General features: G+C 42.2%; 4 protein-coding genes across 13 annotated transcripts; 2 read left to right on the top strand and 2 right to left on the bottom strand.

Annotated features, from left to right (window-relative positions):
• Nucleotides 1-202: 202 nt before the first annotated feature.
• LOC135606793 (beta-1,2-xylosyltransferase XYXT1-like) lies at nt 203-4,968 on the bottom strand. 7 transcript variants are annotated; one of them, XM_065098055.1, is made up of 9 exons: nt 4,697-4,968; nt 4,514-4,585; nt 2,672-2,737; nt 2,537-2,602; nt 2,390-2,452; nt 2,236-2,301; nt 2,079-2,144; nt 796-1,907; nt 203-478 (listed from the first exon to the last, which is right to left on the bottom strand). In XM_065098055.1, the coding sequence occupies exons 1-9, from the start codon at nt 4,827-4,829 to the stop codon at nt 281-283; spliced, it is 1,842 nt and encodes a 613-aa protein (XP_064954127.1). In that variant the 5' UTR covers nt 4,830-4,968; the 3' UTR covers nt 203-280. The 7 variants fall into 7 exon arrangements, with proteins under 7 accessions (XP_064954127.1, XP_064954114.1, XP_064954135.1 ...); XM_065098042.1 differs by having other exon boundaries at nt 2,387-2,452; nt 4,697-4,967; XM_065098063.1 differs by having other exon boundaries at nt 2,079-2,135; nt 2,390-2,458; nt 4,697-4,964.
• Nucleotides 4,969-6,842: 1,874 nt separating this feature from the next.
• Nucleotides 6,843-10,406, top strand: LOC135606791 (alpha-1,3-arabinosyltransferase XAT2-like). Its single transcript, XM_065098015.1, has 3 exons — nt 6,843-7,100; nt 7,198-7,275; nt 9,088-10,406. The coding sequence occupies exons 1-3, from the start codon at nt 6,971-6,973 to the stop codon at nt 10,272-10,274; spliced, it is 1,395 nt and encodes a 464-aa protein (XP_064954087.1). The 5' UTR covers nt 6,843-6,970; the 3' UTR covers nt 10,275-10,406.
• Nucleotides 10,407-14,598: 4,192 nt separating this feature from the next.
• LOC135606780 (alpha-1,3-arabinosyltransferase XAT2-like) lies at nt 14,599-16,947 on the top strand. Of its 4 annotated transcripts, none has more exons than XM_065098002.1 (5): nt 14,599-14,831; nt 14,929-14,964; nt 15,079-15,162; nt 15,279-15,377; nt 15,549-16,947. In XM_065098002.1, the coding sequence occupies exons 1-5, from the start codon at nt 14,687-14,689 to the stop codon at nt 16,718-16,720; spliced, it is 1,536 nt and encodes a 511-aa protein (XP_064954074.1). In that variant the 5' UTR covers nt 14,599-14,686; the 3' UTR covers nt 16,721-16,947. The 4 variants fall into 4 exon arrangements, with proteins under 4 accessions (XP_064954074.1, XP_064954069.1, XP_064954065.1 ...); XM_065097997.1 differs by having other exon boundaries at nt 15,276-15,377; XM_065097993.1 differs by having other exon boundaries at nt 14,600-14,831; nt 15,546-16,947.
• A 3,527-nt stretch (nt 16,948-20,474) lies between these two features.
• On the bottom strand, nt 20,475-25,218 carry LOC135606777 (proline-rich receptor-like protein kinase PERK8). Its single transcript, XM_065097972.1, has 9 exons — nt 24,564-25,218; nt 23,356-24,373; nt 22,692-23,102; nt 22,504-22,590; nt 22,332-22,402; nt 22,156-22,232; nt 21,887-22,034; nt 20,864-21,025; nt 20,475-20,784 (listed from the first exon to the last, which is right to left on the bottom strand). The coding sequence occupies exons 2-9, from the start codon at nt 24,119-24,121 to the stop codon at nt 20,599-20,601; spliced, it is 1,908 nt and encodes a 635-aa protein (XP_064954044.1). The 5' UTR covers nt 24,122-24,373; nt 24,564-25,218; the 3' UTR covers nt 20,475-20,598.
• Nucleotides 25,219-25,654: the final 436 nt, after the last annotated feature.

The following is a 25,654-nucleotide window of genomic DNA, read 5'->3' as shown; positions in this document are numbered from 1 at the left end:
AGCCAGAAATTTCATGGTTCATAATATGCAGGTGGCTTTGAGAAATCAAGTGGAATGCTATTGGAATGGCCCTCGAAATGGCTTCATTCTATTAGTTTATTGATTTACATTGTTTCGGTTCAGAAAAAAAATTGAATGATTTTATTATCTACAGATTTGCAGAGAAAAAAAAAAAGATCTTTTTGATAAAAAGAGAATTAAATAGGAAAAGAATAAAAGCTGCCAATCAAAGATTAACCCCTGCAAAAGTTCATGCAACATTCCAACTCAGGTCAGCAGATCACAGCACACGCGAGCAAATGAACCGAAACCTCCTCCCCGCTACATTCCAAAACCAAACGACGACGAAGAAGAGAAGAAAGCCATCGAGAATCTTCATTTCCATGTCCATCATCTCCATCCTGATGGATCGAGGCCTCACCTGCATCTCCAACGAAGACCTCCACAAACTTCGCTTTCTTCCTGGTCGCTGCAATCCCTGCCCAAAGATATACAAGCGATTTAGTCAGATCCTTCAGAGCTCAGCAAATTGTTATGCACTTCCATTATAAGATGGTTCACTGGAAGCAGCTCAGCTGCTGATTACTGAAAATGTAAACAAGAATCATTTTGCTGCAATCTTCATTCATGGACTTGCTTATTCTGAGTGAGTACATTTTTCCAATGGAGTCAATGAATTACTACAAGAAACACAGGTAAAGGCAGGATTCTCATGCAATCTCTCTAAATCTAGTGTTTGATAGACCGAAGTACTCCTGATAAGATACTTCTAAACCTACGCACATCGAGCTTTACCTTTTGCTGGTTCAGAAATATGTTCCAGAATGCATTGAATCCTAGTTGCTTCTGAATCGAAAGGGGGTCCCTGAACAAAACATCATCCCTGGGGTACTTCTCGATCAGGGAGCTCTCCTCCACTCTTATCTCGTACTCCACGTATCTTATTCCCATGTCCGGAGCTGGCTCCGCGAAGATGTATCTGCACCCTTTCGCCAGATCACAGCAAGGAATGATCTGAACCAGTGTCGCATTCGAAGGAAGGAAGACCATGTTCGTGAGCCCAGCCCCGTGGATCCCCATCAACACATCCACCGAGTTCACCATCTGCGCGAAGCGGGAGATGTTCTTCGTCTCCTCAGGCCCGGCCGTGATCAGCTTGAACCCGAGCCCTTTCACCATCCTCATCACCTGCCTTTCGTTGACGAAGGACCGCGATCCTCTCCGAAGAATTAGCAGCAACCTTGGTTTCCTCCTCGACTGCAGGTCGATCCCCTCGCTGTACTTTCTCTTGAGCGAGAAGGACTTCCTCAGGAAGTCTCTGAAGTCGCTCATGGAGATCCCGTTTGGAGATTTCGAGGCATCGATGCCCAGCGCTCTGTGGCTGTGTAGACCCACGTGTGCATGGGGGAAGCAATGAACTCGATCGTCTGCGTCCAAGTTGATGGCCGGGTAGTGGGAGAGGTGCCTCAGGATCTGCTGATACTTAGCCATGAACTGGTAGTTGAAGTCGGTGACGACGAGCTGAACCTCTCCGTTGAATCGGCGAGCCATCATGAAGAGGGGGATGATCACATCGGTGAAGTCGTGGAAGTAGTTGCCGACGAACCCACCAGTGGAGAAGAACACGGCGGGGACGCCGTGGTTTATCATGCAGCGAGGGGCCTTCTCAGGCTCAGCTGCTACTGTCACGGTGAGCTCCTTGATAAGTTCCATGGTCGATTCCCACTTCCTCGGATACGGTCTGATCTTCCATGTCGTGTTCTCTGTCGGAGATCGATCCGTAGGTGGCGAAGCCAACATGATGATGGATGATCTGCCAAGAACTCTAACATCGCCATCCATCGAGCAGATATCTGATCTTGGTGCCGTGAAATCACACACCACTCTGCTCTCCTTGATCAATCTCTCTGCATTAGAACAGAGGAAACCGTGATGCCACTCCTTGATCAGAAGATTTACCAACAAGAAACACTCAAGAGTCATGATTGATAGTTTAAATTAATATTAGCAGCATCACACAACAGACGATTTTATATCGGTGATTCTCTTAATATTGCCAGCCATCACAGAGCACAAACCAGCTGTTGTCTCTTCTTCTCTCTGCTTTTCCTTCGGAACAGGAGGCAATTTTATCACTGTCCAATCTGTGTAGACGTTAGTATAGGTTTTACTGACATAACATGATACAGATGTGTATAAATTATGCTCAATTTACAGCAAAGGGATTACACTAACCTTTATTTGAGTCACCACCACCATGCTTGTCTTCATGCTGAAGTTGCAGTGCCACTGTTTGATTGCCTGCAGAAATAACTTTACAGGCTTATTCTTTACCACCGTAGATATGTTTTAACTCCTGAAGACGAAGTGAAATGTTTGCACCCACCACCTGTAGCCGGTTCATCCAACTCCTTATCTTCCATTGTTGTCGAGGTTAAGCTTGTTGCTGCATCTGCATCTAATGCACCATAGACAGAATCAACCAACTTGCCGATTGGTCGATGACCTATTTCGGTGTAATGAATTGTTGCTTTACCTGCATGTGCTTCTTTCTCATCTTGCTTTTCCTTCAGTGCATGTGGAAGTATTGCTGCTTCTTTACCTGCCGTTCAAGTCTAATTACTCTAAGCTGGAGATTCACCTTCACTCGATGAAGACAAATAGCACTCACCTCCTTGAAGTGACTCATTGCTTAGCTGTGCTTCCTCAAATGAAGGAGGTGTACTTGGTAATCCACCTGTATCAAGTGCATCTTAGAGTAAACTCCATAGATAACTAACAACAGCCTCTATTAATACATGTACAAATAGAACTGGCAGATTTCCAGAATAATCCCAATCCCTTTCCTACTCTAACTCTCTGCCCCAAATCTGCACCTGCTTGTTGTGCAACTCCAGCAGATGGAAATTAAGATGACCTGATCCGAGTCGCAACTCCAGCCAAACTTTATCTTCATCTTCAATCATTAGGCATGTTTCCAATTCAAAAGCCACCAAACAGGTCAACTTCTGCGAGCAGTTCCAATTGTTCAAACCTTCATCTCTTAATCAACTAATAAAGGTAGCATGGAGTCATCATGCTTCGAAATCCATGTGCCATTAGTGCGTAAAGGATAGGTCACGGATTGGCATGGCCTTACTGCAAACTAGATGAGAGGAATTCTGTCGAACACCCCGCGAGTTGCACCTTTAATCCCAAGCAAAGCATGTGTAGACTATTAATTAGAACGCTAAGCTGACGAGACTAGTGAGTACATGGGTTATCTTTGCGTGCATCTTTAGATAACACAGCTAAGAAGAAGAGTTTCCTACAGTTCATACATATTTAGAACGCTTGCTTGCTAATGCAAGAGTTGGCGTGTAAAGTGATATGTATTATTAGACGGCTTTTGTTTCCTTTTCTGAAAGGAACATGTACAGTACAGCTGGGTTGTAGCAATCTCTTGATTCCTTCATGAAAGAGACCACCTTCTTATCTCTTGTTTGTGTGTGGTGTGTGTTATATTCATATATGTATATATATAGCATTGCCTTGTGATACTGTCGCTTCGACATATACATCAATGAATAAGAAATTTGTCATGGTTATAATAGCTCAGAATGTCACGTGATAGTGACTATAATATATCTTAGTAATGTAATAATTCTTAGGTTATCGCCAAAAGCTCAAGAAAGACGTTGACTTGATAACAGGAAGATATTCAAATCCTCTTCATTGTGCTTCAAAGAAAAACCTGAACCAATCACACACCGAGGCATTTGTAGGGCAGATATATAGCTAGGGTTTGTAGCAATGACAAAGATAGTCAGCAGAAGAGGAATCTCTAGCTAGCAAACTTGTAGAAGGCATGTCTGCTGTTATATACATATTTTTTGTGGGATCTAAGTGAAGTTAAGACGCCATCCCAAGGAGTTGAATGGCTGGCAGATGGACCATTTCTCATCTTTACATTTCGACCATGCACCAAATGACGTACCACCAAATCTAATGGTGACAACTTAACTATCGCATTCAAAACACAGCGAGGGCTCAACTAGCTTTAAGATCGTGGAATGTATAACCTCAAATATTGCTCTCTCTCTCTCTCTCTCTCTCTCTCTCTCTCTCTCTCTCTCTCTCTCTCTCTCTCTCTGTTCTACGTACAATGAAGAGTTCATCCTAATGGATCACCAAGGTGATGTCTTTTATTCTCTGCACTCAGAACCATGAAACATGCGCAAGATGCTTCTACCAGCTTTTTCGCTTTCAACTAGACTGCTCGACGATGCATATAAAAAATCAAATGGATTTCCATCGAGGTGCAACTTAGATTTTTTAGAACTGTTCCGACCACTGGAAATGCTAACCGCATCCATATCTCCTTATGTACTCCCAAGAAGAATCAAAAGCTATAATTTGGATCAACATATATAGATATATTTATTTATTTAGTTATTTATATATTTATATATGTCCTCTTAGATTAACATCAGATCCAAGTTCAGAGATCATGAAGAGAAAAATGATGGCTGACCTTGTCCTCCAGTCTTCAGTTCCTCCTCCATGGGCAAAGCCATATTCGAATAGCTGGATAGCTGCAAATTCACTGCGAATTGAAACTGGGTGGTGTAATTAAACAGCAGCATATATGAAGAAGAAGAAGAAGAAGAAGAAGAAGAAGAAGAAGCAGCATCTGATACATAGTACATGGACTTACATGTAACGATGGTGTTAGAACCAGATTTGATGAGACAAACAAGGATCACTGTCATGATCAGAAGGCATCCGAAGAGGGCAGCCTGGCTGAGCTTCCATGGTTTCAGATGGCTAAAGCTCTCGGATCGCCTCATCTCTATCTTCTTCTCTCGAAAAGCCTGCTATGGAACTGGAAGTTGCCTCTATCTGCTTTATATAGCTCAGTGTTGGCATGCTACACGACTTTGAACCATAGTTTATATATCCCTTCCTATGTGGTCCTCCCAATTCTGCATACTGTTCCTCAAGGGCAAAGCTGGACACACATATTCCCCAGCTCTCATCTTATGAGTTCATTGTTCCACGCTATCACAACATTATACTTGTATCAGAGGAGGTATAGTACCCTTCAAACCAAAGCTGATGCACATGCAGAAGTATCTGTTCCTATGTATGCATCAAATAATGCGTGTATATAAATTTCAAGCAGAAAAATAGAGAACAGCCTGGAGTCTCTCAGAGAGTGGACGTCGAAGAAGACGAGCGTATTGCTTGTCAAGCAACTAATTTAGACAAAGAGATGCTACCGGATGAATTCAACAAATACTACGATTGATGTGAACTACAATAAATTAGAGAAAACAGCCAAGAAGTGCAAGTCACTGAGATGTTAATGGCTTACCTATTACATTGAAAACTCTCCAATACTGTAAGCTGTGGAAGTCTCTGCGCCGCCGGGGACGACGCCTTCTGCTGGTGGGCCAAGGAAGAGGAATGAGCCTATGCAAAGTGGTGTTTCCTGTACGTATTTTTGTTGAGATTTATATGAATGGATGCGAGTGTATGTATATAAATTCCATTCTCAGGCTTTGAAGTCCTGTAGAGTCCTCATGTGATGAGATCTTTCAGTGTGCATGCATGCATGCATGCATACAGAAACAAAATGTAAGGTAGATGGTAACATCCAATCTCTTTGTCTTCACTGTTGGTAGATCCCTACTTTTGTCTCCTCACAACAATTAAATACCAACAATTACTTAGTTATTATGATTAAAAATGGGCCTACTTGATCTATTACAACTTGTGTTTAACCTGTATCAGTGATCTGTGATGTTTGGTTATCTAATTGTGTTCTCTCTTCAAGCAAAGGGGCATGGAAACCGGCCTCATGTGATTCTTCTACCGGAAGCCAGTAGTTGACTTGGCCAGAGCCTTATTATATTTTTGTTTTGTATCATTTATATAATTATCTTGGAATTAAGGACTTTGGTATATTCTTAGTCGTCGTCATAGCCGGCAATAGTTTAATGAAGTAGTTATTATTATTATTATTATTATAAAACTTTAATATATATATATATATATATCGAAGATATTAGTTATCTTTATTAAAAATTCTATTTTTTAATATCTAATTAAAATTTTATTTTTACCACAAATCCATTATAATGAAAATATAAGGGGCAGAAGAAGGGATTATGTTGGGCTCCACGAAGCCTCTGCAGAAGCCTGTCTCGCCCATCGAAGCCCAACTACGATCCGGCAACAAAGACTACATTTGGGCCTATTTGGTCCATGGATGAGACCAACAACCCCTGCCCAATCAATCAATGCAAATAAGGCATACACTGCGATTGAGATGGTGGGTGAACTAATTCGCATCGGCAAATCTCACGAGTGACTTGCCCAGTCAAGACATTTGATGGGGCCCAGACCACTTCCCGCTGGACCCCAGTACGAATCTCGTAAGCGCTTGGGATACTTATTGGTATACCTACACATTGTGATGGTCTCCGCAGCAGCATTAATGTAACGCTGTACAATAATTGATCGTGACTTGTCACCTCGATCACGTAATCGTCTAAATTACTGTCACTCCCCACCGACACCGCGTCCTGGCCTGCGCAACTTTGTCGCCGTCCGCTCTGCCGCTGGCTTTCGTCGAGATACGTGCGAGGTCTTGATGGACGGAGATGACGACTGGTAACCATCAACCATTTTCTAGCATGCAGTTTAGTCAACTCTGGAGGAAAAGTCCAAACACGTTTCCCGAAATCTAAAGAACAATGTCACTCTCGCCCACCAAATCCTTTTCCTAGAAATATTTCGTCAACACAGGAATAACGTCATCAGAAAAGTTCTTCTCAACTGATGCGTGGTGCATCACCAGAAGAGCGCTTGAGCTCCATTATTGAGCAGGTCAGCCGTTTGCCCCCCACCCACCCTCACCCAACCCTTCTTTGAGAAGATGGGAAGTTCCTGCAGATAATTGCAGTGGCCCGAAGATACATCGGAGATGGCGAAGCATAAGAGCCCCAGCCGAGGAGAACCCCAAAGGCTCAGGTCGGCGCTGCTTGGAGGATGCTTTCTGCTGTCGATGATCCTTCTTGTGGTGTACACCAGCTACGTTGTTTCCTTCTCCAACCGTGAGTTGTTCTGATCCTGTACTCGTAGATGTTCGTGCCGTGGACTGCTGAGTTCATCGTCTTACTAATTTTCCCCCAATCTTATTTGGTTGTGTAGTGACCTTCTGGCGTTCAAATCAAGCGGCTCCTCCTGTTCCCAAGGAAGAACACAAGATCACAGCTTCTGATCCAGCGGGTAAGCCAATTTTCGCTGGCCTTCTTGAATCTGAGATGATTGTTGCAGAAACTCTTCTAATCGGCCACGAATTTTCTTGCCACTCAACATAAAAAAACACTTGCTTTTAGAGATTCGTGAACACCTACAATCGATTCGACAGTATGGATCAGAGAGGGCAAGAACACCTCAAAGGGAGGTCAGTAGGAAAGCAGTGGTAGATGGGAAGAGGGAAATGAAGAAAGGGTGAGATTACACAGGGAAATTATCTGGAAATAAGATAATTGAGAGAGAGGTAGGAGAAAGAATAGTCTTGTAGACGTAGAGAAAAGCAAGCTACATATGTAAGGATGAATACCTTCTGTACTCGTATTAGACTTTCAACTTCCAATGGACTGCAATTGTTGGTTTCTTTATATTTCTGAAGCCGATTCTTCATGTTTTTCTGAATGCACTACAAAAAGTTGGAGTCCGATGGTAGAATCCCAATTTGATTTTAGGATCAATTCCATCTGTTATCCATGATGTCCGATCCTCATGCAAACTAGGAATGGAGAAGAACAGACGCGTTGATAGAATGCAGGTGGATTTGAGGTTCCTGGAATTGGAAGCATCTCAAGGTAGATTTTTTTGTTGATATCTGCAGACGATATGTAGCTGAAAAGATTTGAGAAACATACGGCAAATAGGAAGAGCTCACATTGATAGCTTCCTTGTGCATTGTCGTCTATTGTTAATGGCAAACAGGAAGATTACTCAATCACCCTGATAGAACACCAAGAAAAGAAGTAAATATTCTGCTTTAGCAAGTTGACGCATCGTAAATTCAAGGATTTCTTCTCGACGGGCATCGGTAACCAACTAGTTCCTTGGTGCATACTCACAATCACCAACCACCATTAGCTCAAGTCTTTCAAGATTGTGAATCCACTCTCAATCTTTGTTATACATATACTTTTCGATCTCTTAGAGAAAGTCCATTTCTATCTGCTTTTATTTCAATGTCTTTATCAAGTTCATTTCTATTTGATTTACCTTAGTGCTTAATCCTTCTTATGGAATGTTCATAGAGGGACAAGGACCAAATATACAAGAAATGTCAAGGTTTAGCATTAAAGATAATGAATTGGTCACAAAAGGTGCCTCAATTTTAGATAAGTACATCATTTGTGTCTGTTTTTGCTTGCCTAACGATATGGCAGTTACATTTTATTATTCTTTCTTGGGCTAGAAAATCAATTCCATTAATTCTGCATTACATGGAATTAAAGGTGTATACTTGTGAAGTGCAACTAAAAATACACTAGACGTTTTTGTTCTCCTTGTAGCAACAAGTCCAAATAATTGAATGCTTGTTGACTTCATAAATAGAAGCTGATGTAAGTTTGGGATGACTATTATAGAATTAATGTACACTATTTCCTGGATTATTATAGGAAACCTATTGCTGGTGAAAGATGATAATCCTCGATGTTATTCTGCTATATATATGTTAGTTTTATTAATGCTTCTTTCGTTAGTCTTAATTTGCACGAAAGATGTAGATTTTCTTGTAATTATAAAGCCTTGTGTTTCTCTTTTACAAATCCTTACTAAAGACAAAGTGAATTATCACCTTTGTTTCTGAAAATAAATAGAAAGTTCAGACACAATTTTCATGTCAAAGAAAATATACACACTGAAAATTGTCCAGTTATTGAGACAATTTCATAAAGCTAAATTAATATTTTTGAAATTTAGCTTTTTCCTCGGAAGAGAAGTGGATGAACTCCAGATCTAGGAATTGAAATTAAACATGTTTGTTGTATTTAAAGCTTATAATTTTTTGTGCAGAGACAAGGCCCCAAAAGGAGAAACTTCCAAGAAATCCCTTTTGTGATTTTTCAGACAGAAGGAATGATTATTGTGAGATGGAGGGTGATATTAGGATCCATGGAAACTCTTCCTCCATCCTCTTTGTTACTTCCTCAAATACAAATGGTACAAACATACAAGAATCATGGCAGTTGAAGCCTCATCCTCGGAAAGGAGATGCTAGAGCGATGGCTCGCGTCACTGAAATGTCAGTGAAAACTTTGTCTCCTCATGGTGCTCCTAAATGTGCCATACGTAGCACAGTTCCGGCAATAGTCTTCTCAACTGGTGGGTATATGGGGAACTTCTTCCATGACTTCACTGATATACTTATCCCTATCTTTACAACATCCCAACAGTTCAACGGGGAAGTTCAGTTTCTAATAAGTGAGATTCTTCCAATATGGAATGACAAGTATCAAAAACTACTAAAACCGCTCACTAATTATGAGATCATTGACTTCAACCAGGACCATACAGTTCGCTGCTATCCTCGTGTTATTGTGGGTCTTAAATTCCACAAGGAGATGAGCATTGAGCCCTCAAGGTCCCCTTACGGTCTCTCGATGGTTGATTTTGGAAGGCATGTCAGAAAATCTTTTGCATTGGAGCGTGACACCACGATTAAACTGGGACCAGATCAAGATAAGAAGCCTAGAATCCTAATTATTGCAAGGAAGTGGACGAGAATATTTGCCAATGTCGATGAAATAGTTCGGAAAGCGGAAGAGATGGGCTTCGAAGCTGTTGTTGCAGAGGCGAAGTATGACTTGGCTGAATTTGCGCGCATAGTTAACTCATGTGATGTGATGCTGGGAGTTCACGGCGCCGGGCTAACTAATCTTGTCTTCCTTCCAACCAATGCAGTGGTGATCCAAGTTATTCCTCTGGGTGGGTTGGAGGGGATAAGTTGGATTGACTTTGGACTGGCTACCATAAGCATGAAGATGCACTACTTGCAGTATATGATAAGTCTAGAAGAGAGCACCCTGACAGAGCAGTTTTCTAGAGGTGATCCAGTGCTCTCCGATCAGAAGGAAGCTTACCAAAAACATGGGTGGGATCGAATGATCGAGCTGTACTTTTTCAAACAGGGTGTAAAGCTCGATACAGAGAGGTTCAGCAGTACTTTACTGCATGCCCTTGAGCTTCTTCGTCAACGGTAGATAGCGGCACCAGTTTGAAGCTACTCGCCTTGATTAATTCGCATTGTATTTTTCTTAATAAGATTAAACACACATGAAGTTCCCCCAGTGCTTTCCAGGAAAATAGAGTGTGTTCTTTAATCTCTTACTTCATTTGCTGTTGCATCAGAAAGTCATTTTTATTTACATATACTTATTTTGTTTTGGTTTTTCCGAATTGTCAAAGATCCAACCAGGACATAATATATTTACGACAATCATATTTACTTGAATCTATTGTATATTTTTTATGTCGCACTTGGCGTGCATCAAGCATATTGTTAGATTCTTTGCAACAATAGAACTATTTTCTTCCCGTTCTTTTTCTCTTTATAAGAACTCAAGGATTTTATTTCGGATTAAACATGCCATCACCAGTGGAAACGTTCTCTTTTCAGATTTGCAAATCATCAAATGGGGTGATTAGATCGTTTCTTTGTGAAGTTATACAAGACACATAATTTGTGATAGATGAAGCTCGTAATTCCACACTTCAAAATGTGAGTTGTATATGTGCTCAAGCGAGAGTAATCTGCCATAAGGACCGGAGAAGGAGAAGAAGCCAAACCTTCTACTTGCTGCCAGCATTGTCAATCAGATCGTTGCAGAATGGCATCAGTGATGAGGAGAGCACTCTGACACAACAATGTCTAATAAATGACACTCTGTTTTTGGCAATTCATACGCTCGGATGAGCTATTAATGGCCTCACCTGAACAGGTTTGGACCTTTCTTGCTCAAAACCTCGTGTGTGTGTATATATATACATATATATATATATATATATATATATATATATATATATATACATACATATACATATATATATATATATACATATACATATATATATATATATACATATATATATATATACATATACATATATATATATATATATACATATACATATATATGTGTGTGTGTGTATATTATTTAATAATAATAATTTTATTAGTTTGGATAAAATAAATATAAGTTTTTTTTTTAATTAATAAAGTATAATTTTAGCCAAAAGAAAAAGAGAAGAAATTTCCAGCAATTTCATCCTCGAGAGTCATAGGAAACGAACGATGCATTTCAATAGTTCATTCGTGGGATCTGATGATGGGTGGGACCCAATTCACCGGCTTTGGCGGGCCGCACGCATTGAATGCCTCGCCCTTTGTCCTTCTGATTAGTCTTCGCAGAGGAGCTTTGTGTTTAATGGCTTTGGCTATTCTCGATGTGACTTTGTGCGACGAGCTACTGTCAGCTTTCATTCCGTAGGCAATAATGGCTGCTTCAATTGTTGGTGTTGCTATTCCTGATTCGGTGGCAAGTCTTCGGTGGACAGCGAGCAGTTGATGTGGACCCTCAAACAACTCATTTCTCACACCCACACATATACCGGTATTCGGCAACTTTGGCCAAATTCGATGTTTCTCTCATTTCTGACCTTTTGTTGCATATTTAATTTTCCACTTTATTCACATTGTGATTGATTTTATTCGAGTTTGTGTTGATGTTTGTTTGTCGGGAAGCGAAAACATCGATATCAAATAAAAAAAATTGATATAAAATTTATGTGCTTCGATATTTCTCATATATGTCTAAAAGTAACTTAAAATAAAAAAAAATCAATTGACTTAATCTAAATTCAACTATGAATCTCTTTACGAATACATTCTCTAATGATAGATACCATGAAAAAATGGGAGAGAAGACTTTGATATCAAAAGCAAAGAAAAAAAAAAGAGATTAATAGTAAACACAAACCTAAGGGAGTATTTATATGATTTGATGATCCTCATCTATATAGGTCCATGAAAATTAAAATATATTGTGTCAATCACAAAATTAAAATATAATCCCTTTATATATACATTACATCATATAAATAATAATTGAGAGAGTCAATGTTGTAAGATTTATATGGTTCGATGCTCCTCACCGACATCCATGAAGAAAATCTAAGATCTTCACTAGATGAAATCGAGATATAAATGCATTCAGTCGATCACAATCAGAACATGTAAATCTTAAAAATATTTTTTTTCATCCTCTCTAGACTTACTATAGAGATATACAAGTATTTAAAGTATTCACTCGCGTCCCCATTAGAAATTTAAGATGCATGTGTTATTTATGCAAAATTCAAATCCTAATTTCAAAAAATAATTCACACAAAAAAAGTCCTATGGTTGAATTCCTTACGTCGATTCTATGAATCTAAAAGAATATGTCAACCCCTCGATGTTATCGTCGTCGTCGGTCGTTACTTATTGTCTGTGTATGACAATTTTATTCTCGGGATGTGATCGAGTCTGATGGCAGGTGAAGCACATTATCAACGATAAGCAAAAAAGAAACATATAATCGATGGATGAATGGATACCTAAAATGGGCAGAATCGAAAACATTGAAATCCACGAGTCCTTCTCGATCCCACCACAGAGGAAAAAGATCGAATAGCTTACGTGCGGAAATGGGTGACTCATATACCCGCCAATGGCTTCCGGTCGGAAACCACTTGCATGACAGCTTGAGCGGTGACGACGTCGACGACGACCGATACGAGAGCAGCCTCGATAACTTCGGCATCTTCTTATATTGGTCCGATCTCCTACCAAACCATCTGCTTTCAGATTAGATGACCGGTTGAGGATTCGACAAATTCTTCGGCCTTTGCCGAACGGACGAACCTCACAGCACGCGGCAAAAAGATGTGCCGACGAATTGACTTGCCGAACACGGTTTCCCGGAGACATTTGTGCCACAGCAAAGTCAAAAGTAAGCGACCATCATCGGCCTATTGGTATGATCAGTAAGGAATTGTTTCTTTGGCATACTCGTTTTTATTAGTTTTAGAATATGTCAGTTCTAAAAATCACCTATTATGATAAGAGAGATCTAACGGACTTACGAGTCATTGATTCTCGTACTCATCCTCTTCAATCAATGTGGGACTAAATAATCTTATCAAATGTATATTAACTTACGAAACATGATTTTCCGGAGATATTTGTGTCACAGCAAAGTCAAAAATAAGTGACGTTAAGAATATTCATGTTTAAATGTATATTAACTTTGACCCATTTGATTCCAACTTATTCATAATCGATTTAAAATCTCAACATCAAAAGAAAAATAAATCCAAAGTACAATCCGATCTATCGGGAGAGTACGAAGGAGGATAACAACACTCAGCTTAGTTGCATATTAAATGATATTATGTGAAATAAGATAATTATGAGATATAATCTCAAGTGTGGCTAAATGGGGTTATGAAATCAAGTACTTTTTTCTTTTTTTTTTGTTCTTAGTTAAAATAATAGCTACCGATGTTTTGACAAAGGCCCTGCCGTTCTTATTTGATGGAAGCCTATGAACATTTCGAGATGTAGGACTGAGATTTTGCTTGACTTCGTGACTAAGATCTTTGAGATGACAATTTAACTACCAAGAAAATACTACATGCAAATTGAAAAAATTGGATGTCATAATCTAAATATTTTGATTGAATTGATGTCTGCTCTAATATAGATTTTTTGACCTTGATCGGTCTCTCACTCGAACTCATCTGTCATGTATAGAATTCGTACAGGAGATGATGAGATGAGCATCCACGGGGTGGTGTGTGCAGCACTAATACATCACCGAGGGAAATCGATATGCGGTTCACGTGAAATGGTGATTCTGTCGGATTAAAGACGGACTTCTAATGGTGGGAGGACAGGCACAGAGTCGGTAGGGGCATTTCGACGGTACATTTTGCTTCTTCTTCCTGCGTCACCTGTCATGCATTTGAAGCAAGTGACTCGAGGAGCATTGCAGTAAAAGCTGGGAAGATTCTGCTTTCTCTGCACCTTTTTGTACCCACCACCCTACTCAATAATTGCACGAGCTGATCACTCCCTCCTACATCTTACATCCAACGTATTATTGGATTCCAAAATCCTTTGCTCTGCTTCTTCTAGTTTCTCTAGTTGGACCAGAAGACCTGAGTTGGCCATCCCCCCGGTTGGAACAATTCTGCTGCATGTGTATCTTCAGTGAAGTAAATGGTAGCAGTGAAGCTCCATCATCCTTTCCTGCTCCTTCTCAGGAATAGAATTACGTCTAACCCGGTCCAAGTCGCTCCAACGTCAAGCCGGTGGACCCACGCCACTCGCAAGCATGCAAACCAAGATGTGGAGGAAGAAGAAGAAGAAGAAAGGGTGGAAGTGGCCTCCTGTTTGAGGAGTCAAAATTACATATTTGGTCCTTGTCACACTCACCCATTCCCTATGACTCATACCTATGACTCATACCCATAGTCATTATATGTCCCCAAACTCTGCGCCTTTTTGTTGTAGAGGCTGCCGTCTTGCTCGGTTACGAGCAAAGAGAGGAGCGGTGCTGCAGCAGAGCCGATGAAGATGGGCTCCAAACTGAAGCTGGCAAGGAATGGCAACCAGTCGCGAAGATTGAGACTCGTGATGCTCCTCGTCGGATGCTTCCTGGTCACGATGACCTATTTGGTGGCGTCTAAGCCTCGGGGACTAGTTCGCTCGAGCTGTAAGCTACGCACTTCCTTTCGCTTTCCCCTTCGTCTATGTTGTCACTGCTAATTCCTTGTTCTTGAGCTAATAACCCGCGCTGATTCGTGTTGCAGTCGGTTTTAGGACATCGATGCCGACTCCAATATCAGGTATTGTGCGGATCTCGGATGCTTTACTCTTATGCAGGGCATGGGAATGCTATTTTGAGCTCGTACTTGGCGTTGGTTGTCTGAAAGGTTTTGGCTTTGTTCATCTTTCTTTAGGTGACGATGTGTTGAATGGAGATGAGAACGGAAGGCATTCCACTGCTTCGGGAGGGAAAGATCCACAAAACTCTCAGGCATCAGGTAATCTACTTGCGCTTGTGTTCCATATTCATCGGCTGATATGCAATTCCCTTTCCCTTTTGAAAGGCGATCTAGCTTGAAATCTGTAAAAGCTAACAGTGCTCCGCATGCAGCAGAAAGCAATGATGAGAAAGAGAAGAGTATCCAAGGAGAAAAGAATGCCATCGTTGTTGACTCCACTTCGCAGGAAGTAGCAAGAACTCATGAACTAGCAGGTATTATATCATGTCAATACTTGGAACATTAAATACTTGGAAGCATAAATATTCCTAATCATGAGATAGATATTATTACCATAAGTCATACCTCACTAAAAAGAACTGAATCCCTTTATCTATTCTGTTCGACTCTTAACCCTTCCTAAATCTTTTTTTGATGCGAAGAAGGAGGTGAGCAAATCCAAACTCTGGAGAGGAAGTCATCATGTGATCTTTCAGACGAACGAGTAGATATCTGTGAATTGTATGGAGATATCAGGATTCCCGGGAACTCTTCGTCTGTCCTGTTCATGCAGTCAGCCAACAACACAGAGCACAAAGAAGCATGGCGAGTCCATCCATATCCTCGCAAGGGAGATGAGACCTGTCTCCGCGAGGTTAGAGAACTCACCATCAGAGCCACCAGCGAAGCCCCTCGATGCACCGTCCACCACAATGTTTCCGCCATAGTCTTCTCCGTTAGCGGGTACACCGGGAACCTCTTCCACGACTTCAGCGACCTGCTTGTTCCTCTATTCGTGACCGCCCGCCAGTTCGACGGGGAGGTCCAGTTCGTGGTGACCGACTTCCGGCGCTGGTGGATCAACAAGTACCGTCTTGTGCTCCAGAGGCTGTCCAAGTACCCGGTGATGGACTTCGACGGCGACGAGGAAGTGCACTGCTTCAAGCAGGTCATCGTAGGCCTTCGGGCGCACCAGGAGTTCCAAATCGACCCGGCGAGAGCTCCCAATGGCTACACCTTGATCGACTTCACCAGATTTATAAGGAGCACCTACTCGTTGCAGCGAGAAACGGTGAACAACATCGAAGACCTCGCTGCGAGGAAGCCAAGGCTGCTGATCATCGCGCGGAAGAAAACGCGAGCGTTCACCAACGTCGGCGAGATAGTGGCAATGGCGGAGGGGTTGGGTTTCGAGGTGGTGGTCGACGAAGCAAATGTGTCATCCGACATGGCTCAGTTCGCGCGGACCGTCAACTCCTGCGACGTGATGATGGGGGTGCACGGCGCTGGCCTCACCAACTTTGTGTTCCTGCCGCTGAACGCCACCATGATTCAGATTGTTCCGTGGGGTGGGCTGGAGTGGATGTCGATGCTGGATTTTGGGTACCCTGCGATGGCCATGGGGCTCAAGTACCTGCAGCACAGCATTACCATAGAAGAGAGCACTCTGACGGAGCAGTATCCAAGAGACCACCGTGTGTTCACGGACCCTATGTCGTTCCACGGCAGCGCGTTCAAAGTCGTAAGGTCGACGTTCATGAAGACCCAGAACGTGAAGCTCGATGTGAACAGGTTCAAGGGTGTTCTGTGGGAAGCACTGCAGAACATGATCCAGTAGCAGAGGGAGGCGGCATTTCTTCTCGGCATTTCTTCTCTCGATTCTTTCTGCCATCGGTCGGTCAGTCTACTTCAGAACAAATTAGATGTAGTTTTGAGTTAGCTACAAATCGTAGCGAACGTCACTCTTCTCAGGGTGATGCCTCTGTTCACTTGTGTGAAGTTTGCACGATACATACCATGTGTTCGACCAAATTACCGACAATCTTGGACTCCGTTATTGTTCTATAGCTCTTTCATTGGGGCAATAATTCTTCCTCAAAAGTAGTATTTCCACCATAAATACCAAGAAAAGTATGAAAGAAAAGAGTCATAGGTTCCAAGTCTTCAAGCAGAACAAAGGTAAAAGGGATACGCGAATGCAAGGCACTGTAACATATCAACATTTGGTGCTCCTTCGTGTTCGAAGTGTTTGGCATGGGAGATCACATGCGGCGGCCGACAATTCTGGTGGCCTTCGCAGAATGTCTTCTAAGTCAAGAGCTCGATGGCTGCTTGTGCAGGAGCCTGAGGTTTGCAGTCTTCTTTCATGTTGCTGCTGCCCCATGGCCGTGAGACATGGAGCAGAAAACATTGAATGATTTCGTCAAACAAAATGCGACGACTCGTCCTTTCACTCCGTTGTCTCCATGTAAGCCACCGACGAGACATTGCAAAGGTCACGGACTCGTGAAACTGTTTGGCTGTGACTGGTAGTTTTGAAGGAAGGTTGGCAGGAATGGCTGCTGCCGTTTGGTAAAGAGGCTGATGAACGTGAAGATCCAGTGGAAAGACAAACATAACGACATTTTCTTATGCATGACTTGATAGAAAAGTATCTTTCCTAAAATTGTTTAATCATCAAGTAAGATTCCAATTTCCTTTCCGAGGAATTCTTGATTCACTCTTATTCAACTTTTGTTCTTGGATATTGGCTTCTGTAAGTCTCGTTCTCACTGTTGAAGAACGACACAATGGAGAGTTCGATATGCTTTCCCGTTTACTCAATGCTCTGTTTTGCTAGTTCTGCTGGGAAGCTTAGAGGACTCAGGCTTAGCAACCGAATGATGGGAAGGATACACTCCTTTCATTATAATACTCAAGATAACTACAGCTCTTTCGAGGAAGATGATGCACATACCTCCACATGGCTTTTAAGCCAGAACGGGAAGGGGCCTCAATCTCTGTTGCTGTCTTCTCTAGCCATTCCTTCCGCTGTGTTCTACATCTCTCTGTCTCGATGTTATCTTTGGAGTGTTTAGCAGACTTATTTGCGAATGATGTGCAGCCGCGACACCGGCCATCCCCACCTCGATCATTTAATGCTGCTCTAACGTGCTGCCGGATCAGGTTTTATGTGCATGGCATCTGAGACAGAGTAAGCTGCTCTCGTGGTTAGACCAGCTTTGTCTCAGCGTGTTAGTCGGCTATGAACGCCAGAACAATCTGATGCTTGAAGGAGGAGCCTCAGAGTCCCTGAGAAGTTACTCAAGCAACCTTCTCCCTCCCGGTCTATCTGATCCCGGCAACTCATCTAGTAGCAGAGTGGTGAGTTCTTCTTGGCAACAGGCTCTCTCTGTCATCGACTACAAGGGAGCGTTTGGTAGCTGGTGCTACTCGAACTCCTCCTTGGTCGAACAAGGTGATGGACTGCCATGTAGCAGCAGCAACCACTTGAACTTGGACCCTGAGGACGACTGTGATGCTTCGAAGCGATTCAGCTTCGATATGACCCCTGGCACTGTTGATTCTTGGCTAATCGAGGACCGAAGTTATGCTGAGATGGTAAGTGCCTACAGTTCTATGGGCGGTCGAGTGGAAGGTAAACGATATCATGGTGCCCCCGAGGTTGGAATCCTACAACGAAGCATCACACAAGCGAGAAGGCCACCAAAAGCGCCCATTCATGGTGCTTCTGTTCATCTTGATATCCTATAATTCAAATAATGATCTGTGATCGACAAAGATTTCATTGCAATCGTCAATGCGGGAGGGTGAAATGCCAAGTCCCAAGAAGCAATGCGGTGGTAGCAGAACGACCAAGAACAAGCAGAGTCCATCAAAGCATCCCCAGGGTGCTGCAGCAAAGGTGTTTACTTTGGTTACCATTTCAAGTTGAAACATCTGAAGGTTCTAATAACTCTATCGACAGGTAATTTGTGGTTGCAGAACGCCTTAGGGTTCTTCAAGATATTGTGCCCAGTGGGGCAAAGGCGTGCGTGCCTTTCATCAATCTTACCAATATCTAATTGTCTTATATCCCTTCTAATTGTTCGTGCAATTTTCACAGGCCATGCTCGAAAAGGCCATTAACTATGTGAAGTTCCTTCAGATGCAAGTGAAGGTAATTGACTTCACTGAGAATTCGAGTTTCTCTCTACTCGTCCTCTATCATATACTTCTGTGATCAGTGAGAGAGATTTCTGATTGCCGTGCAGGTGTTGGAAACCGATGAGTTCTGGTCTGCACAAGGGGGGAAAGCAGCTGAAGTAAAGGAGGCTATTGATACCATCTTTTCTACTCACGGAGGTAGAAACATATAGAATCTTTGTTGAGACGTAATATTAGCTGACACACAACTCTAAACAGCCTCAGTTTGATGAGTTCTGCACGTCAAGAAAAATACAGTGAAGCCTACCTTCTTCCCTTTTGGTAGGTAATGCTCAAATTCTCCTTGTAACTTGAGACTCTTCCATCGAGAAAATAATTCTAAAACCAGCATCAGCTTCTATCTCTACTTGTAATCATCAACGCGATGCAATGAAATAAAGAGACGATGCATAAGTCCGACGGAAATGCCAGGGGCTTGCAAACTAGTGTTCTTCTCTTTCTTTGTAGGAGTAGCAAAGAGGTCAATCAAATACATGGGTGCGAATCGAAGCCAAAATAGAAAAGCACCATCTGGGGACGAAACCCTGAAAGGAGGATTCAACCTCCTGCCTACTTCCAGGAGAAGCTACTTATCCTTGAACACTGTGCTGCTGGTTTGACTTCTGAGGGCGAGGAGGGTCGAAAAGTCAGACTGCCGGAAAGCACAAGCATCATCGAACGACGACCGGTGTAATTGGACTTGTTACACTATCTTATTCAGCAAAAGGTATTTTTGGTGAAACCATTGACCACTGCGATGCCGATGTGTAGGGGGGAGAGGAGAGACAGAGATAATAGTTCTCTTTGTGGTTCAGAGAGAGAGAGAGAGAGAGAGAGAGAGAGCAACTCTCTTTGTGGTTCAAGATGCAGATGATCCATCACATCACCGGAGCGGTGTCAGGTTCATACGTCTCCCCGTACCACCATTAAAAGTTCACATAAAACTGTGTGCAATCAACCCAAATGCATTGCCTTGTAGCAGAAGGATCCGTTCATGAAGCTACAGCCAATAGTAAGCAACAAAATACATACCATCAGATATGAAAGGAATGGATGACTGATTCCTCGACTTCTAAACATCCAAGTCAGGTTAATGGAAGCAGCCAGTATACACTAGTACAGAGACAATGCTAAATTAGATAGCTATCTTTCTAAAGGTCTCTCTGTTCAAAAGATAGTGTAATATGCTCCTTCTTCCTCATGCAGCAGTCACTGTTCTGATGGCATAATGGATCCTGCAAAGATAAGTTTGATTGATTCAACTATTTGCTGAAACATTAACTAAACAACAAGATTCTCACTAAAAATTCAACTTCTAAAGTGGCATAAGAATCTACCTCCGCATGCCTAAAACAGCTTCCCCTGAATGTTTCTGGTAGTAGGAACAGACAAGGGAATAAATAATATACCAAGAAGCATCAAATGTGCATTAAAAAAAATGAAGAACTCGAGTCCAATCTGGATTTCGGAAAACCACTATACAAAAGGAAGAAACAAATTTCTCATTGGCAAGTCCCCTATATGACCTATTTACACATCTCTTTGACGACTCCAATTATACGGGCTGTAATCAGAACTAGAATCATGGCTCCCAAATGCCAAATGCTGAAATATTCTGATATCAGCTGAATGAGCTACGTTGAACACTTCACTTTGCCCCGGTGTGACACCATTGTTAAGATCAATATCAGCAAGGCTATCAAGAACTCTGACCACCTGTAGCAAGAACAAGTTTGCTTAGGATGCATCGAAATGTATTCGTTTTACATGTTGATTTATAGTGTTTCATCATAACCTTTCCCATCTGAGGCCTCATTGCTGCTGAGTGACGGGTGCATGCTGCTGCTGCTTCGATCATACGGAACATTTCAGTTTCGTCATAGTTCTTCTCAAGTCTAGGGTCATGGAGTTCTCCAAGTTCTCCAGTTTCAAGTGCACGGGAAAGTAGTGGTCGTGCCTGGAATTTCATTAGCAGTTAATGAAGCAGATTCCTATTTTTTGAAACCGAGACAAGAGAAAAGGTGACTTAGAGGATGATGTAGTAAAGCCAGACAAATCTATTTTTTTGCATACTAGTAACTAAAACAATGCTCTGGAGCATGTCGTCTAGCCAGCACAATTTTCATTCCAGCATCGGAGATTGAGGACAGGTGTTTTTGCAGGTGTTATAGCACTTCTAATCAGTCAAGAGTCAACCCATTTTCTCTAGTAGTACATGGTTCGTTTTAGTTTCAAAGTAGAGGGACCCTGCTTGTCTGATGCAGGTCCGACCAAACACCAAATATAACAATTGCACTATCAGCAACGGAATACTAGTTATCAAGCACATAGCAGGTTATCAGTCATCCTCTACTATGAGATACCAAAAAGAGTCTTAACCTCTACAAAGTGAAATCCTAGAGATTTAAACCTTTCAATTTCGCAATTACCTGGCTTTGATATAGTTCTCATTTGGCACTAGATAAACCTTATGGCTAAAAGAAAATTGTAAGCCTGAAGCAACTGCTACTTGTCCAGGTGAAAGACTACTAATCAGAAAATTTTTGCTTTTAGTTTATGGCATACTTTAATATGATCTAGTAAAGTATGTGAAGAACGAGGACTTCTGTTGCCTGATGCAATCTTGGTAGCTGGTATACATCAACTCAAGCACCAAATTCAAGTGATGTTTATGATTATTTGACTCGCCCCTACACTTCAAGGTCATAGTGAAATTTGAAAGAAAAAAAAATCCAAAAAATGCTGTTGTTTAAGCTACTTTATTAACTTGATGACACGAGCAAACAAAGTTTGGGAAACTTCAAATTTTAGAACTCACCCACTCAACAAGGCTCTCATCGCCCAAAGGCCTTGTGCTGTCAACAGGCTTTCGTCCGGTAATAAGTTCCAGGAGCACAACCCCAAAAGAAAAGACATCAGATTTCTCAGTCAACTTGCCACTTGATGCATACTCTGGAGCCAAATAACTAAAGGTACAAAACAGTGTCAGACTGATTATGCCCATAGGTAAAAGAGCCATGAGACTACAATCAATTACCAAAACCATTTATAGATTAAAGATTTGCAACTATGACATGGTTCACCTACCCAAATGTCCCCATCACACGTGTAGTTACATGTGTACAAGCATCAACAGCTAACCTTGCAAGCCCAAAATCAGAAACCTAGTTCAAAGTGACAATTCGGTCATGACACTAATTACAATCAATATAAGATAATTAATATTTTCTTTTCCAAACAAATTACACTATAATGAAAATAACCTGAGCTTCAAAGTTGTTGTCCAATAGAATGTTGGAAGACTTTATATCTCTATGAATAATCCGGGGATGACCTGGTTAAAATTCCAACAACGAATGTAAAAAGGACGATCTACAGCTGTCAAATTTAATAGACATTAATATGTTGCCCGTAAGTATCAATTTGTAATCTTACAATCCTCATGCAGGTACGCGATGCCACGAGCTGCACCAGCAGCAACCTTCACCCTGGTGGTCCAATCCATTACTGGCCTTCCCTTCCCTGATATTGCAGAAATAGTATTCCAATTGAGCCTCAGATAACTAAATTAATTATTTTTAGAAACTATGACACAAAGTTTTAATAAACAAAGTATGCTGTACCATGAAGATGAGATTCAAGTGTTCCGTTAGGCACATAGTCATATACAAGCAATCTTTGTTGTTCAAATATGCAGTACCCTACAAGAGAAACCAAATGACGATGGTGCACACGGCTGATGATCTCGACTTCAGCTTTGAACTCACGTTCCCCCTGTCCACTGTCAACTTTTAATCGCTTTACCGCTACTTCTCTTCCATCAGGTAAGCTCCCTTTGTAAACCGAACCAAACCCACCCTCGCCTAATATATTTAGAGGTGAAAAGCCATGGGTTATCTCGTACAGCTCTTCATACGAGAACCACACTGTTGAGCTAGATATTGTTATATCAGGTAGTGAGTTCATCCTTCCAATGCTTCCAGACTTGTTGTGATGTACAAGAGGAGCCGATGGGGACCTTGGAAGGGATGAATCTGACAAGTAAAATGAAGTGAGGTTACTGAAATTGCCATATGGTGTTAGAGCATATCTGAATTATCAATTGTGGTAGCTGACTGGCCCAAGAAAATTCCAGTAATTTCAGAGGGTCCTATGTCCAAAACCTCAAATAAAAAGTCTTTTTGAGAATATAATTCAAGACTATTAACAATGATTTATGAAACTCACAAGAAACAATCAACAACACAATCAATCTGAGTTTAAAAACTGAAAGGCACTGAGCATTACCTGACATTATTGAAGATGTAAATGGTGAAGGCATGACAAACCCTGCATTATATCCTGAAACTGGTTTTCTCCTCTTCCTCATGATGAACACAACCAGTCCTGCTATACAAAGCATCACGAAAGCCGCAACTGCTCCAATAGCTACAACAGATGCAGTATTCAATCCACCACCTCCCTGTCCAGAATCTGAGCCAGGACCCGGGCGACTGTGGGAAACCGGGATAACTGGAGTAGCGATAATGCCTGGAGGAGCAATGGAAGAGGGTGATGGGGGAGAAAGACCAAGCTGGTTAGGAGTTGTACCACCAGAAGAATTACTGCGTGGAGATGTAGTAGGTGGCGATGCATGTTTAGGTGGTGGCTTCGAAGGCGGACTTGGGGATGCTGATGGAGGAGAAGGTGGGGAAGGCGCACTCTTAGGTGGTTTAGCCGATGGCACCGGTGGAGGAGAACCTGAGGGTGGAGATGGCGACGCCGGAGGAGTTGGGGAGCCAGAAGATGGTGGAGGAGATGGTAACGAAGGAGGTGGAGGGGCAGCAATGGAAGTCGGCGGAGGAGACAATACTGGTGGTGGGGGAGACGCAGAAGGTGGGGGAGACGACGATGGCACCGGCGGCGAGGGGCTAGTGACAGGAGGGGGCGAACTGGCGATGGGTGGTGGTGGAGAAAAAGTGGAAGGAGGTGGTGCGCTAGAAACAGGAGGAGGAGGAGAAGCTGAGGAAGACGGAGGAGTCGCTGACGGAGAAGGCGGAGGGGAGGATGACATCTTTCACCACAAGTTGCGCTTTCTTCCTATCTTCTCTGTAACCAAATCAAGCTCTAATGACCCATTAACCATCTTGCAGCAATAAAATCAACGTCATTCCTCGACCTCTCAACTGTTTCTCTCTTTTCTTTCGTTCTCGTGGAAAGCAACTCCAAAATTTCTTGCTTTCAGAATGTTACGGAATCAGCAAAACCTCAAGAACCAGATCTTCCAGATCGACTGCGGGAAAAAAAACTCTTGATGTATCTATCTCTGCAAACAGAGCCAAAAACAGCGAAAATATCAATTAAATCGTCAAATCAAGTGAAGAAACCCAAAATTTGTATCATCAGACGCCAGAATCAGAAACTCAAAGCCACGAAATCCAAATCAGAAACTCCAGTGGAAAATGATCCGCCAAAAAAATCTCAACTTTTGTCGAACAAACCCCGCAAGGTCGTACCTTTACCAAAATTCCCTCGCCAGGCCAAGGATGATCTGCGTCCGAACTCAAGTCCAAGACCCCGGACATCTATAGCGTTCGGAATTCCAACAAGCAATCCCCAGTTTTCCTGAACAAAGCCGCCAAGATCCCACCTTTCCCCGAGATGGCACAGCTGAAGGACAAACCTTGAAGAACACGGATCGTAAAAGACGAAAACAGTACTCCCCAATCTGCCGTCCGAGTGTAGCACATCTCAGGAAACAAATAGCCGAACTAAAACTGAAAATTCCAAATGCTCAAAGCTCTGGACAAGTAGATCTCACCTCCTCCTCTGTTCCTTATCTCAACTTGGAACAGAACATCAAAAGGTCTCAACAGTGTGCAAGTATCGAGTCATTTTCCACTCACTGTCAGTGAAGGAAGAATCCACCGCACATTTTTGTCACGTTAGTTCTTTTTTTTTCTGCCGGAGAAAAATTGGCGCTCCCTGTGAACTTACCTCCCAAGTTCCCGTCTTCCCACCTCAAGGACCAGGCTTTCCTCCATGCGTCAGGAAGCGAAGACTTCTCAATTATTGCTTCGCTTCGATTCGATTATTGTTTTACCTTATGCCGAGAATTAAAGAATACGTCCTCCAAAGTCAGTTCGCTGACACGGGAAAGATATTTTTCCTGTTCTTGGCATTAATATTGGCAAGCCTAAGTATAGCACACACCCACTCATCGTATCTGCTTTCAATGCCTGAGAAATTATATGCAGCAGTCCGTTTCATCGTCGACGGAGACGACTCAAAACTTCAATCTCTTCGGAAGGAAGATTTGTGGATGAAGAAACATCAAAAGGGAAGCCTCAGACATAATCCATCTTCTTTTATCTCTGCATAAAGTGTTTTGGGAAAATACTGCGGTGTTATGGATCAGCGATTAAACGATACATGATGAACTCTAAGAAAAGTTGGGGGTGCGACTGCCGGTCTCTGGCCAATGGCCTCCCCCCACTTGGCGATGTGTTTGTCGAGCCATGTGCCCCTATTTCTACGTCGAAGGACAACACGTTCAACCATGCAGTGCTACACAAGGCATTGACTCTTCGTTTTCCATTCCTGCAAA

Source organism: Musa acuminata, chromosome BXJ1-2 (assembly GCF_036884655.1).
Source record: "Musa acuminata AAA Group cultivar baxijiao chromosome BXJ1-2, Cavendish_Baxijiao_AAA, whole genome shotgun sequence".
Taxonomy (NCBI): Eukaryota; Viridiplantae; Streptophyta; class Magnoliopsida; order Zingiberales; family Musaceae; genus Musa; species Musa acuminata.
The sequence above is the reverse complement of the archived record's forward strand: the minus strand, read 5'-3'. Positions and strand labels throughout refer to the sequence as shown.

What these genes read in the sequence shown, in the direction of transcription:
- LOC135606777 (XM_065097972.1), bottom strand. Translation starts at nt 24,121, where the DNA reads ATGTCATCCTCCCCTCCGCCTTCTCCGTCAGCGACTCCTCCGTCTTCC. An exon ending in ACTTGAATCTCATCTTCATG is followed by an intron (nt 22,591 to 22,691) that starts GTACAGCATACT and finishes CTGCAATATCAG; the next exon opens with GGAAGGGAAGGCCAGTAATG. An exon ending in CGTGTGATGGGGACATTTGG is followed by an intron (nt 22,035 to 22,155) that starts GTAGGTGAACCA and finishes TTGTACCTTTAG; the next exon opens with TTATTTGGCTCCAGAGTATG.
- LOC135606793 (XM_065098025.1), bottom strand. Translation starts at nt 4,829, where the DNA reads ATGAGGCGATCCGAGAGCTTTAGCCATCTGAAACCATGGAAGCTCAGC. An exon ending in TTCTAACACCATCGTTACAT is followed by an intron (nt 4,586 to 4,696) that starts GTAAGTCCATGT and finishes TTCAATTCGCAG; the next exon opens with TGAATTTGCAGCTATCCAGC. An exon ending in CAATGAGTCACTTCAAGGAG is followed by an intron (nt 2,603 to 2,671) that starts GTGAGTGCTATT and finishes CTTGAACGGCAG; the next exon opens with GTAAAGAAGCAGCAATACTT.
- LOC135606780 (XM_065097987.1), top strand. Translation starts at nt 14,687, where the DNA reads ATGAAGATGGGCTCCAAACTGAAGCTGGCAAGGAATGGCAACCAGTCG. An exon ending in GGGACTAGTTCGCTCGAGCT is followed by an intron (nt 14,832 to 14,928) that starts GTAAGCTACGCA and finishes TTCGTGTTGCAG; the next exon opens with TCGGTTTTAGGACATCGATG. An exon ending in ACAAAACTCTCAGGCATCAG is followed by an intron (nt 15,163 to 15,275) that starts GTAATCTACTTG and finishes CTCCGCATGCAG; the next exon opens with CAGAAAGCAATGATGAGAAA.
- LOC135606791 (XM_065098015.1), top strand. Translation starts at nt 6,971, where the DNA reads ATGGCGAAGCATAAGAGCCCCAGCCGAGGAGAACCCCAAAGGCTCAGG. An exon ending in CGTTGTTTCCTTCTCCAACC is followed by an intron (nt 7,101 to 7,197) that starts GTGAGTTGTTCT and finishes TTGGTTGTGTAG; the next exon opens with TGACCTTCTGGCGTTCAAAT. An exon ending in CACAGCTTCTGATCCAGCGG is followed by an intron (nt 7,276 to 9,087) that starts GTAAGCCAATTT and finishes TTTTTTGTGCAG; the next exon opens with AGACAAGGCCCCAAAAGGAG.